Source organism: Odocoileus virginianus, chromosome 5, assembly GCF_023699985.2.
Source record: "Odocoileus virginianus isolate 20LAN1187 ecotype Illinois chromosome 5, Ovbor_1.2, whole genome shotgun sequence".
In the NCBI taxonomy this organism is placed as follows: Eukaryota; Metazoa; Chordata; class Mammalia; order Artiodactyla; family Cervidae; genus Odocoileus; species Odocoileus virginianus.
In genome coordinates, this window is record NC_069678.1 from 12,106,635 (window position 1) to 12,121,731 (window position 15,097).

Here is a 15,097-nt window from a genome sequence, read left to right on the forward strand (position 1 = left end):
TAGGTATGAAATAAAACTGAAAAATTCACTTACATGAGAAACTAAACAACATACTTGTAAGCAACTGGATCAAATAAAAAAATTAAAAGGGAAACTGGAAAACACTTTGAAATGAATGAAAACAAAAATAGGACAAAACAAAACTTATGTGGTGCAGAAAAAGCAGTGCTAAGAGGAAAATTTATATGTGAAAACAAATTAACAGAGTAGAAAGATTGCAAATCAGTAAATTAACTGTATGATGAACACTCAATGGTGCAATATAGCCACTGTGGAAAAGTTTGGTGGTTCTTTAAAAAGCTAAATATAAAATCACCATATGATCTAGCAATTTTACCCCTAAGTTTATACATGAAGGACTGAAAACAGGAACCTGAACAGATAAATGCATGCCAGTGTTCACTGTAGCATTGTTCACGACAGCCAAAAGATAGAAATAACCAAAGTGCTCACCAACAGATGAATAAACAAAATGTATGTACAATGGAATATTATTACTCAGCTATAAAAAGGAATGAAGTTCTGATATATGCTATGACATAAATGAAAGTTAGAGACATTATGTTAAAATAAAATAATCCAGATCCAAAAGCACAAATATTGTGTATGCTTCCACTAACATGGGGCATCCATATGAGGCAAATTATAGAGACTGAAAGTACATGAGACATTATGATGGGCTGAGGAGAGTTTTAGTAGGAGTGGAAGTTTTTGTTTAACTATTAAAGAGTTTCTATTTAGGGTAATGAAAAAATATTGAAAACAGTGGTTATGTTACACAACATTGTGAATGAATGCCACTGAAATATAACCTTAAGAATGTCTAAAAGGACAAATTTTGTAAGTATTTCTGATTAAAAAAAATTAATAATGTAATATACCAAAACCTGATGACTTGTACCATTGAAATAGGTTAACTGTATACGTGAATTATACCTCAGTAAAACTGTTTACTTAAAAAAAGGAGGATAGAAAACATCCTCTAGGAGATATGAAACAACTGTTTGGAAGAGTGAGATGCAGAAGAAACAGCTAAGATTTACTCTTAACTGTCTACTGTATACCAGTATGTTGCATGTATCATCACACTTGGGTACTCCACAGAATCTTTCGGACGGAGTGCTTGCACCTGCATCTCCTGCACTGGCAGGCGGATTCTTTACCACTGAGCCATCTGGGAAACCATACTAGTATTCATATTTTAGAAATAAAACAATTCAGTTTGAGATGATGAAAAAGTTCTGCAGGTAGACTGGTGATGTTTGCATAACAAGGTAATGTACTTAATGGTAGTGAACGGTGCACTTAAAATGATTAAAATAGTAAATTTTATGACATGCATACTTAACCACAATATAGTTAATTAAAAATATAAAACATGAAGCTACTTTTGTTTTAAAAACTTTCACTTGGAACATTTCCTGATTATGATTTTTTTTTTGGATTTGATACCCAAAGCAAAGGCTTCTTCAAAAGCAAAGATAAACTAAAAAGCTTCTGCACAGCACAGGAAGCTGTAAGCTAGATTAAAAGGCAAACTATTTAATGGTAGAAAATATTTGCAAATTATATCTGATAAGGGGTTAATACACAAAATTTATAAAGGACTCACACAACTCAAGAGCAAAAACAAATAAACAAACAATCTTATTTAAAAATGGGCAGACGATCGGAATAGACATTCTTCCAAAGAAGACATACAGAAGACCAATAGGTACATTAAAGTATGTTCACTAGCTGGGAAATGCGAATCAAAACAACAATGAGCTATCACCTTCAAACTGTCAGGATGGTTATTTCAAAAGACAAAGAAAAGGGAATCCTTGCGCACTGGTGGTAGGAATGTAAACTGGCACAGCCACTATGGAAAGCAGTAAGGATGTTCTTCAAAAAATTAATTCTAGAACTACCAATGACCTAACAATTCTACTTCTGGGTATTAATCTGAAGCAAGCAAAAAAAACTATCTTGAAAAGATCACCTGTACTTTCATGTTCACTACAGTGTTATTTACAACAGCCAAGATTAGGAAACAAACCTAAGTGTCTCCTGAGAGATGAATGTGAGACACACACACACACACACACACACACACACACACACAAATAAATAATGGACTATTATTCAGTCTGCAAGGATATTAAACCAGTCAACCCTAAAATAAATCAATCCTGAATATACACTGGAAGGACAGTTGCTGAAGCTGAAGATCCAATACTTTGGCTACCTGATGTGAAGAACTGACTCATTAGAAAAGACCCTGATGCTGGGAAAGACTGAAGGCAAGAGGAGAAGGGAACGACAGAGGGTGAGAGGTTGGATGGCATCACCAACTTGATGGTCATGAGTTTGAGCAAGCTCTGGGAGTTGGTGATGGACGGGGAAGCCTGGCATGCTACAGTCCATGGGGTCGAAAAGAGTCAGACACAACAATGGTGACAGACATTTAACTACACTTATGTGATTTTTTTGCAGATTCACAAATACCTAATCATGTTGTATAGCTGAAGCCAATACAATTTTGTGGTTCAATTATACCTCAATAAATAAACACCCATTATTTTTGCTTTCTTAGTGATTAAGATAAAATCAGATATACTGAAATTTTTACTTTGTTTTGTTAAAAATGATCTGGGGGACTCCAGCAAATCATTTAGCCTTTTATTAGCTTCAGTTTTCTCATCTGTCAAATGAAGGATTAGGTCTAGCTGAAATGATGGAAGCTAAGTGTGGATGGGGGCAAGCGATATATGGGGAATCTTTGTATTCTCTGCTCTATTTTGCCTAAAACTGCTCTAAAAAAAGTTTATTAATTAACAATAAAAATTCAAAACTATTGCTACTCCACGGCTTCCCAGGTGTCTCAGTGGGTATTTGTTTGCCAATGCAGGAGCCATAGGTTTGATGCCTGGGTTGGGAAGATCCCCTGGAGGAGGAAATGTCAACCCACTCCAGCACTGCTGCTTGGAAAATTCCATGGACAGAGGAGCCTGGTGGGCCACAATCCATGAGGTAGTAAAAAAGTCAGACACGACTAAGCACGCAGGCACGCCTTTCTATTGATACTAAATAGGAATGGCGTGAGGTGTGCATTCATTCAGTCTGTACTCCTATTTAAGCTGAATTTAGACCTAGAATGTTCCTAAAGAATTTCGGGGGAAAATGAACCATATTCTGGTATTTAATCCAACCGTAACCATGAGATTATCTATAACAAATAAACTTTAATCCAGGACTCCTTGAACCTCAGTTTCTGAAAAGCAGCATGATTTACTGGTGAAATAAGAGTGGTGGAACCTCTAGGCATTAAAGATCCCAATAATTATTTTGATGATAAATTCTGTAAACTTGAGCTCTTTAACTTTTCTGTGTCCGTTTCTTAAACAGTAGATAGAAACCATCTACTTTACTGTTTCCCACAGATTTAATATGAAAGCATTCTAAAAATTTAAATAATATATCAAATATAAAATGGTACCATGCTTTCATTTTATTTCCAAAGATACATATTATTTTGAGGAAATGACAGCTAAGTGTAAACATTATGTATTATACACATAATATAAATATTATAGTCTTTTTTATTATAGTCTTAATATTTAATAAATACATCTATGTTTTACATATATATTAATTCCCATGCAAACAAGCAATGTTCTATAAGCCTGAAAGTTATAATTATCCTATATCCTATAACAGATTTAGTACTCAAAAGGAGCCTATAAATCAAAGAAAGCATATGAAAGCATATGTTTTATTTTTATAAAACACAGAAGTCACAATTTTTGAGTCAGGATAGTCTTAAGATATGAACTATGTAGTTCAATAGCTTCACTTTCTATATCAAGTTTCATTTTTACCATTCCCAGGGAAACTAAGCAGTCTGCCCAAAACATTACTGACAGTGATTGAACTAAAACCAGAATCCTCCCCCAACAAAAGAACCAAAAGCTCCCTTTCAAAGTAGTGTTAATATTCGACATTATGCTATTTTACCATAATGTACACTCCAAAGTTCACTCTCCAATTCACCTGAAGTATATTCACCTGAAGTATATCTGGTATTTCATATTCTTTAAAATCCCTATTAAATAAAACTTAAATTCCAAAAGTAATACAGCATTTTTACAACTACAAGATATATAAAAGACATATAAAAAATAAGAAGTGAAAACCGCATAACCCATTCCAAATCCTATAAGCTAGAAGTGTATAGCAGGCACAAAAATATACAACCTTCTCCTCAAATAAAAATTCCCAGAAGCTGGGAATATGTAGATGTAATTAAGGTTTCTAATCTGTTGATTTTAAGATAGGGAGATTATTCTGGATTATCTGGGTAGGCCCAACTTAATCACAAGAGCTCTTATAAATGGAAGAGGAATATAAATGAGGCAGAGTCAGTGGGAAAAAAAAAAAGTGAAAACAGAACCAAGGCTGAAGTGATTCAATGTGAAGACTCAACCTTAATGATCTCAATGTCATTGTTGCTGGTTCTGAAGACAGAAGTGGCCCCAAGCTGAGGAATTTGAGTAGCCTCTTGATTCTGGAAAGGGAAGAGAAAGAATTCTACTCTAGAGCCACTAAAATGAACACAGCTGTGCTAACACCTTGACTTTAGCCTAGAGAGATTCAATTCAGACTTCTAACCTCAGGGACTATAAAATAATTTGACTAGCTTTAAGCAAAGACATTTTTTGGTGCCTATATATGTACATGTACATAGTCATGTTCATGGCAGAGGCTCACTTAACCCAAGGAACACTGGCCATACCACTTTCATCCAGTATATTAGTTAATGACATCATCACACGCCCGCGAATACAAAACAAAACATTGGGATTATCAGTGACTCTAGCCCAGTTCTTTACTCCCTACCAACCAACCAGTGTTTAATTCATTTCAATTTTAATGTCAAAAAATTTCAAGAGTCCACCTTTTCCAACATCTAGCCACTGCTATCACATCAGGTCTATCTTGGAAAACCAATGTATAACCTGCTTCCTAACAGTCTTCTTCCTTCTAATATTTCCTCATCTGATTCATCTTCCATACTGATAGCGTGGTCTTATCTTGATTCAATTTTAATTGACTCACACTCTCCCCTCACAACTTTTTACAACCAATAATGATTCATATAAAAAAGAATAAACTTGGAAATGTTTTGTTTCATTCTGTAACCAAAAAAAACCAAATTTCTCAAGCATGGAGGACTTTTAGGGCAGCAAAACTATTCCGTGCTACTGCAATGGTACATACCTGTCATCATACATTTACCAAAACCCACAGAATGTACAACACCAAAAGTGAACCCAAATATCTACTACAAACTTTGAGTGATACTGTGTCAATACAAGTTCATTGACTGTCATGTCATAAAGGTACCACTGTGGTGTAGGATATCCATTGTGGGGATGCTGTGCATGCATAAGGATAGAGGATACATGCAATATCTCTGTACTTTCCAACAATCCTGTTGTGAACCTAAAACTGTTCTAAATAATTGTTTATTTTTTCAAAACAAATAACCTACACCCTAACTGCTACCAATAAAAAACCGCCAGCCCACAAGAATATATTGGCTACAAGAATATACTGGCTTTGTAGCTTTTAAGAATGCACACATGTATTATTGGATCAATGTTTAAAAAAAAATCCAAAATAAACCATTTTCTTACTATTTATTTCAATGAAATGAAGAACTAGTTCTAACATAAACGAGGTCCTTTCCAGAGTGAAAGACTTTTGACTGACTAGAGACATTTTAAAACACTGATGTAGTTGAAGATACTGGTCTTTTGAGGCATAGACTGATTTTATTATCAGTCTCCCATTTTTCAGAATTTAATCCAGGAGAAGCACATTAGTAAAAAAGTACGACTTAAATTTTAGCAAAAAACTTCACATTTATCTGCTTTTCTGTTCAGCAAAAACACTGCTTTAAAACCATAACTGTGTAAGATCTTCCCAAAATATATTTTCATTTTCTTATTTGTAATGACAGAACACTAATTTTTTTTCTGCACTGTCATCTGAAACAATGACCATTACTTCTCCGCCTTCCCTGTGGCTGAAGTGTGGTTACATGTCTATATTATGGTCAGTAACTATAAGGTTTTGAAGTTTCCTTTCTTAGATTAGCTGCTGTATCGAATTACCAATATGTTTGCTGGTCTAAATAACAAAATGCTATTTCCACTGTTCTGGAGGATGGGAAGTCCAAGATCAGGGTTCAGTTCTAAGTGTGAGCCTTCTTCCCTGGCTTGCAGGTACTGCTTTCTTGTTGTACTCTCACATGGTAGAGAAAGAAATCATCTCTCTCAGTGTTCTCTTTATAAGGGTGTTAATCTCATTCAGGAGGGCTCCACCACATGATCTGATTACTTCCCAAAGCCCCCATCTCCAAATATCCCCACACTAGGGATTAGGGATTCAATATATGAAATTTGAGGCAGACACATTCAGTTCACGATGCTTCCTTACAAAGAAGGTACATGTTTTTTACTCCCTTTCCTCTTTTATACTTTCAGCAATGAAGACTTTATGATAGTTATCCTGGAACAAAATGTAACCATAGGAACGCAAGCTTCGTGCTGAAATGGAAGAACAGAATAAAAGGAGTCTAGGTCCCTGAAGATACTGTGAAGATAGCATGTTAACTCTGAACTGTGTACTTCACAACTTCTTATAAACTAAAGGAAAATAAATGTTTATCTTTAAAAAGTCTTGATTATTTATGAGGATTTCCTATTATTGGCTGCTGAAACTAAGCTTAACTAATAAAACATTTTCACAACACAAGCAGCAGAAATGGACTCAAAGAGTTTATGTGATATCTATCTTGATGACAGATTAATGAAAGGTCATTTCAAAGCAAAATAAAGCGCTGTAGTTTACATGTTGATCACTTTAACCACATCAAGTCAGATGTATCTCTAAAACATAACAGTTCCTCTTTCATTTTCATTCCTTTCTTGACTAAATTCAGACCTCATGACCTTTGACAATTATTGTCAATTTCTGCCATTAGTAACTCCCTCATTCATTTTTCCACTCTGTAGCCAGAGTTATCTTAAAACAAAGTTGCACTTTTCATTTCCTTTTTTAAAAAACAGCATTTTAAAGTTCATGTAGCTTAGTGGGATAAGTATCTTGAGTCAGTAAAGTCCATGGTTTTGTGATCCCTCTCTCACAATGCTTACTTTCCACACCACTACATTTCAGAAAAAGTGAACTTCTGAGTTGTTCTAATATATGAAACATTTCTGAATCCTAGTATGTACCTTGGTACATGATATTCTATCTAACTGGAATGCCCTATTCCATCTTGCAAACTACTGCTGAACCTCCAAAATCAAACTCTGCTATACCCCTGTGAACCACTTCTTACTCAATGATATAGTTAGTTGATAGCTCTTTGGGTTTTTAAAAATTTTCAATCAGAGGACTCATTAAGCTGTACTTTCCCAAGGGAATATGAAATTCTTAAAAGTAAGGAGTACTTTACCCCTCTGGCAAATAGTTTGGAACACAGAAAGCATTTAACAAGTGAGGAATCAAATGAGGAATGAGTGTAGAAAATCATCAAGATTATTTTTAGATACATGCTCTCTTTCTTATTTTCAGTTAACAAAAAAGGCACCATTAGAATCCAAACTATAGAAATATAATCTAGAAAGGCAGAGAGAAGATAAAAGATCAGGGAAAATAATTAGCCCCCCAAAACATATCATGAGTTCAGTGAACACTGAGGTACTTGTGATGAGATTTGTATTTGTGTATATTACATTTGTATTGGGTTTTTTTTTTTCCCTTGATATTCAAAGTATTATTTAAAACATGGAAGAATAACAGGTCTTCAAAGGATGTCGACTGACAGGTACCACTACTTACTCTGTAGTTTTGTAAACATCAGAATACAGCCCTGCTTTCTGATACTTCTTCTTTGGGGGACGTGGGGCCTTCTTCTCTCTTGGGATGAGAGAGAGCACAGGCTGCAAGGTACTTTCAGGTTCGGGAGGTTTGGCTGGGGTTTCAGGAGGACTGGGAATCTCAACTGCTGCTTCAGTAAAGCTAGAAAGAGAAGTTTAAAGATAATTTTATGGTGAATGTTTTTTTTCCCTACAAATGATTATCTATTTAAAAAAAACATCACAGCAATTAAAAAAAAAAGATACGGGGACTTTCTCATCTGGTCATGGTGGAGTAACAGATACCAGATTTGTCCTCCTGATAGAAACTAATAGAAACACAGCAAACTACTATTAACCTGGAGAAAGTTTATGAAACAATTATCAGACATTGTACTGCAGCACTGTGATTACTGAGAAAATTGGGGAAAAAAAATAGAGATAATCTGCCTTTATAAGAACAACTGAGGTGGAGAGAGCAGACCCAAAGCAGAGAATGGCCAACTTAATGAGCTGAAAAGAGAGATCAGACTATGGAGGGGTTGAGATAGTTAGAATTCATGAGGCAGAGTACTGGAGTGAAGAGAGTAAAGGAGAAAAACAACTTTAGAATCTGTGTGAGGGTCTTCTTTAGTACACTATCTATCAGTACTAGGTTTGTATATGTGCAAGGTGAAATTCCATAAGGCTGGACAAAGAACCACCAGAATATTACAACCCGAACAATTTTCAGAGGTCACACATGATGACAGATACTCCAAATCCACTAGGGAGAGTGAAAGACACTGTCCAACACTGTGGGCATTCAATAGAGATCCCAGAAGGTAACATTATCCATCTCTTTATGACAACTATCTCTGGAGTAAAAGCCAGTCCCAATAAAGCTTAAAATTTATCTTCAAAAGAATCCAAACCTATCCACAAGTAATTTAACTGACTACCAAAATAAAATCAAACCTATATAAAAGAGCAAAAACAGACACACAATAATGTGACATTTATAATACTAAAAAATTCAAAATGAAAAAAGAAAAGAGTGATGACCAAAATATTCTAAATTTGATAAAAAGAGCCCAAAGTTCCAAGAAGTTAAACAAACCATAAGCAATATAAGCTAAAACAAGTATGGCGTATCATAATACACTTGCTGCAAAGTATTGACAAAGAAAATAAAAGGAGTAAGAGAAAAAATGCACAATCTATATACAGGAGGACAAAAATAAGAATGAATGCAGGTTTCATGTCTCAAATAATGCAAGCTAGAAGGCAATGAAAAAACATCTATAACTGCTAAGGAGTGGAACGGTAGAGCCTGTCAAAACAGAATTTTAAATCAATCAAAAACACCTTTAAAAATTAAGGTGAATACAGAATGAGGCAAGGATGAAATAGACACTTCTACCTATCCTCCCATTAAGCAAAACTAAAATCCTTGGAAATTATATTTATAAAATAAACAGCATACAGACTGGCTGGGCCCCTTGGGACCAAAACAATGACACATCAGGGAATTCTCTAGATTTCCTTTTTGCCACTCACTTAATAGTGCAAGGCTGAATACAGTTTCCACAATATAAAGGATAGGACAAATGTCTGCTCTCATCACTTAAATATAACATCAGAGTGAAAGGTCCTAGATGAAGAAAATGGACAATAAAAAGAAAAACATTTAGAAGTATGAGTCCTCCAACATTGTTCTTTTCTTTAAGATTGTTTTGGCTATTTGGACTCCCTTGAGATTCCTCATGAATTTTAGGATGGATTTTTCTATTTCACACAAAACATCATTGGGATTTTGACAGAGACTGCAATGAATCTGTAGATCACTTTGGGTAGCACTGATATCTTAAGTCTTTCAACCCCCAAACACAGGCTGATTTTTCTTTTTCTTGCCTAACTGCTCTGGTTAGGAATTTCAACACAATGTCGAATTGAAGTGGGCCTCCTTTCTTTGGGGGCTTCCCACATAGCTCAGTCGGTAAAGAATCCACTTGCAATGCAGGAGACCCCAGTTCCATTCCTGAATTGAGAAGATTCGCTGGAGAAGGGATAGGCTACCCACTCCAGTATTCTTGGGCTTCCCTTGTGGCTCAGATGGTAAAGAAGCTGCCTGCAATGCAGGAGACCTGGGTTTGATCACTGGGTTGCGAAGATCCCCTGGAGAAGGGAAAGGCTACCCACTCCACTATTCTGGCCTGGAGAATTCCATGGACTGTATAGTCCATGAAGTCGCAAAGAGTCGGACACGACTGAGCAACTTTCACTTCACTTCCTTTCCTAGTTATTAATAACAATGGAAAAGCTGTGTCTTTTATCACTGAAGTTGTCAGCTTTGGGTTTTTTACATACAGCTTTTATTAGGTTGAGTCAGTTTCTTTTTATTCCTAGATTTCTAGGTTATAATCATGAACACGTTAGATTTTTATAGAAAAATTTTCTGCATTTATTGATATGACCATGTGATGTTTCTTCTTTACTCATTAATGTAATGGATCACATTAACTGATTTTTGAATGTCAAACAAGTTTTGTATACCTGGGAGAAATCTTACTTGGTCATTAGACAGATGGACAGATTTCATATTTTATTATTTATATCTTCCTATTCTCCTTATATTCCAATACTTCGGCCACCTGATGCGGAGAGTTGACTCATTTGAAAAGACCCTGATGTTGGGAAAGATTGAGGGCAGGAGGAGAAGGGGACGACAGAGGATGAGATGGTTGGATGGCATCACCGACATGGGTTTGGGTGGACTCCAGGAGTTAGTGATGGACAGGGAGGCCTGGCATGCTGCCGTTCATGGGGTCACAAAGAGTCGGACACGACTGAGCGACTGAACTGATTCTCTTTATCAGACAGATTCATTTTTACTTCTTTCATCTTACCTTATGCTTCTTCTTTCTTCATTCAAAAATGTTATCTGCTTTCCTGCTTACATGTGTCTATATATATTCTACATAGATAAATTCTTCAAGTGCCATGTTTTCCCAAGTTCTATCTATAGACCAAATATATCAGAATCACCTTGGGGGCTTATGATGGAAATGAAAATACAAATAGAATTTTTTAAATTCTTATTAAGGAGTTCTAGGATGGACACCTAACCTTACTGGTCCCTAATACCCCATACCGGGCACTCTCATTACAAGAGTGTCCTTCTCATCACACGAGGGCTTTGACAACTTAGGTTGGGATGATTTTCTCTTTCCCTCATCCCATAACCCAAGTCTTCACATCATTAAGGCTCCAACATCCAGCTCAGGTTCACCACGGTTTCCATATCCCAGATGGATACTTACTTAATGGCTTTAAGATTGAATTCTTCAGGAAAGAAAAGAGAAAGAAGACAGGTAAGGTATTTGAAAATATGGTTTTATGGGAATTCCTGAGCAGTCCAGTGGTTATGACTTGGCACTGAGGCTCCCTTGGTCTGGTCAAGGTTTAATCCTTGATGGGGAAACTAAGATCACATAAGCTGCATGGCATTGCCAAAAAATAAAAAAAATTAAAAAAAAAAAAGGTTTTATGATATATTTATCTACAGTAACACAATATGTTGTTTATTTTTCATGGGTTTTTAAGCTTTATAAAAACAGTATCAGTTAGTATATAATTTTTAGGGTCTTGTTTCACTCAAAATCTTGTTTCTAAGACTCATTTATTATCATTACATTTCACTTATAATTCATTAATCTTTATTACCATATCATAGTCCATTGCATGAAAAACTACTATGTACTTATTCCTTTTCCTGTTAACCTGGGATATTTCCAGTTTCTATATATTATAATAAATCTTGCTAAACCTTTACAAAAAATGCTTTCTGGTGATAGCTGGGCAGGAGTTTTTCTAAGTTATATAAAAGGTAATTGCTAGATTATACTGGGTTGATTTGAAACATTCTTTTGGTTACTTATTCTGGATACCAAAACTTATAAATTATGTTATAAATTTCCTCTCCAAGTTGGTAGAAAGTATTCATATGTTAACGTGGATGATGTCTGATAAACAAAATTTTAATATAATACAGTATTATAAGTGTTTACCTGTATGCTTACTGCTTTTGATATCTTGCTTATAAAATCCTTTCAAACAAAGAAGGTCATGAAGTTTTCCTCATTCTGTATTAACTTTTAAAATTAGAAGGTGTACTTTTTATGCTATGTATTTATTTAACCAACTGGGAACTGATTTTTACACATGGATCAAGACAAAATCCAGGATTTCCCTGGTGGTCCAGCTGTTGACAATCTGCCTGCCAATGCAGGGGACAAAGGTTCAATCTCTGATCCAGGAAGATTCCACATGCACCAGGACAACCTAAGTCCATGCAGCACAACTACTGAGCACCAGGTCTAGAGCCCACATGCTGCAACTACTGAGTCTACACACTACAACTACTGAAGCTTGCACGCCCTAGAGCCTGTGCTCTGGAACAAGAGAAGCAATGGAATAAGAAGCCTTCACACTGCAACTAGAGAGTAGCTGCCACTCATCACAACTAGAGAAAAACCCATGTGCAGCAACAGCCAAAATTAAACAATTAAAAGGGCAGAATCCAATTTCATTCCCATTCTTATGCAATATAATATTTGGGGGCACACAACATTGTCAAGCAACTATACTCCAATAAAAAAGTATAAATAATAAAAATAAACATTTTGGGGGCACCATTTATTGAATATTGTTTCCTTTCTTAATTGATATGAAGGGTCACCTCTGTCATATGAGCAAACTTGCATGCGTGGATCTTGTTTCTCTTACCTAGTTCTATACCCAGTTCTATGCTAGTGCAACACTGTTGTTTAGTCGCTAAGCTGTGTCCCAACTCTTTGTGACCCCGCAGGTGTAGCCCACCAGGCTCCTCTGTCCATGGGATTTCCCAGTCAAGAATATTGGAGTGGGTTGCCGTTTCCTTCTCCAGTGGATCTTCTCAACTCAAAGACTGAACCTGAGTTAGCTGCATCTCCTGCTTTGCAGGCAGATTCTTTACCACTGAGCAACCAGGGATGCCCCTGGCTCAATAAACCATAGCTTAAAATCGAAAAGTCTTAGGGCAAATCAGGTGTTTTACTTCACTCATAGGTATATAGCCTAGAGAAATTAGTATCCTATCCAGCAGTGAACATTAGAGGAATGTTAAGAGCAATAGTTTTGGATAATAGTGCCAAGCTGAAAATAACCCAACAGTGAAAGAGAAAACTCTACATTTTGCAGCAACATGGACAGATCTAGAGATTATCATACTCAATGAAGTAAGTCATAAAGAGAAAGACAAATACCATATGATATCACTTATATATGGAATCTAAAATATGACACAGATGAACTTATTTATGAAACAGAAAGATTCACAGCATAGAGGACAGACTTGTGGCTGCCAAGAGGGAGGAAGGACAGAAAAGGGAAGGACTGGGAGTCTGGGATCGGCAACTGCAAACTAACATATACAGGATGGGTTAATAACAAGGTCCTACTGTACACCAAAGGGAACTATATTCAATATCCTGTGATAAAACAATACGGAAAAGAAAATGAGAAAGAATGTATACATATATATGCCCACACACACATATATATGCATAACTGAGTCACTCTGCTGCGCAGCAGAAGCTGATGGATCATCTATATTTTAATAATTTACAGAAAACCTATATTATACACAAACAATGGATAACATAACAACAAAAAAGAGGTAACTATAGCTACATGCAAAAACAGATGGTTTTACATTTATATGTTAAGCACAAAAGGTATGGCACAAAAGCATATATTCTATGTAATTCCATTTCAGTGAAGTTCAGGAAAGATAAACTAAACTATCAATGTATTGTCTAGCATTGAATACTTAAATGGTATAAAAAAGGGTATAAATCAGAAGATTGATTATAGCTACTGGCAAGGAAGTGGTGTATGACTGGGAAAGAACATGGAATATTACCAATGTTCTTTCTATATATTCACCTATTCTATATCTAAAACTGAGTTTTATAATTTTCTAGGCATAAAGTTCTTACAGTAGTCATATTTTAATCTCTCATATATAGTTTAACTCCTTTTTATTTATTTTTTATTTTTTTTTTTTAGTTTAACTCCTTTTTAGTTCCTAATTTTATTATTCCTTTTTCCTTATTGATCAACCTTACCAGAAGTTTATATATTTTATTAATTATTATTAGTATTACTAATGTTGGTCTTCAGGGATTCTCTTTACTATAACTTTTTATTTTGTTAAATTTAATGTATATGTTTTATCTCTGTCACATTTTGGGAATTATTCTAATTTTTCTGATTTCTTAATTGGACTCTCTGTAACCAAGCAGGAGCTTGTAGGGCTTTCCCAGGACAGACCCCTCCCTTATATAGTTTTCTCTAAACTTACGTAGAAAATAGCATCTGATGCACATTTCCTGAAGTTGTTTTACAGATGGTAAAATGACCATCAAATGAAAGAAATTAACTACTTGACGATCCTGAACACCACAGACCTCCTGGCTCCTAAGGACTGATAACGTAACCTCCGTGACACCATCCTGTTACCTCACCATCAACCATTCAGAGATCTGTGCATGAGCTGATCATATCCCTAGGATGCTCTTCCATCACCTTGTCTTTAAAAATGTTCTCCTAAAACCCACCAGGGAGTTCAGGTTTTTTAAGACTAGTTGTCCTGAACTTCTTGCTTGGCACTCTGTAATAAATGCTGCACTTTCCTTCACCACAACCCGCTGTCAGTAGTTTGGCTTTACTGTGTAAAGGCAATCAGATACCAGTCTTCTTCAGTAATATCTTCATTCATAAATCTTCAGCATTCTTGAAAATAACATAAGCATTACTGGCTATAAATATCCCTCTAGGTACCTCTTCTGATACATCTCAAAGTTTCCATATGTAGCACAGTATTCATTCAGTTCTAAATATTTTTAATAATTTAATTTAAAAAACTACAAAAATCCATTGGGAATATAACATAGAAACTACATATTATATGCAATCTTGATAAATAACTGGTAATAAACACAGCACTAATTCATACCTTATACAAAAGTAAATTTCAACTGATTTAAGACCTGTATGTAAAAAAGTAATATATAATCCTTTGAAGGAGAATAATTAAATTATTACATATCTTAGCATGCAGTAACATGATACTATATATACTAAATTACAAGATCTTCAAGATA

At 35.4% G+C, this 15,097-nt stretch overlaps 1 protein-coding gene across 7 annotated transcripts in view; it reads right to left on the minus strand.

Annotated features, from left to right (window-relative positions):
* Positions 1-15,097, minus strand: part of ASH1L (ASH1 like histone lysine methyltransferase) — a 199,189-nt gene that overhangs the window by 82,024 nt on the left and 102,068 nt on the right. For 6 of the 7 annotated variants that reach the window (XM_020912393.2, XM_020912391.2, XM_020912388.2 and 3 more), the window contains one exon: positions 7,894-8,073. The exons of the other annotated variant lie outside the window; for it this stretch is intronic. In XM_020912393.2, coding sequence (XP_020768052.2) covers positions 7,894-8,073 — 180 coding nt within the window. The remainder of the gene's footprint in view (positions 1-7,893; positions 8,074-15,097) is intronic. 7 annotated transcript variants of the gene reach the window in all.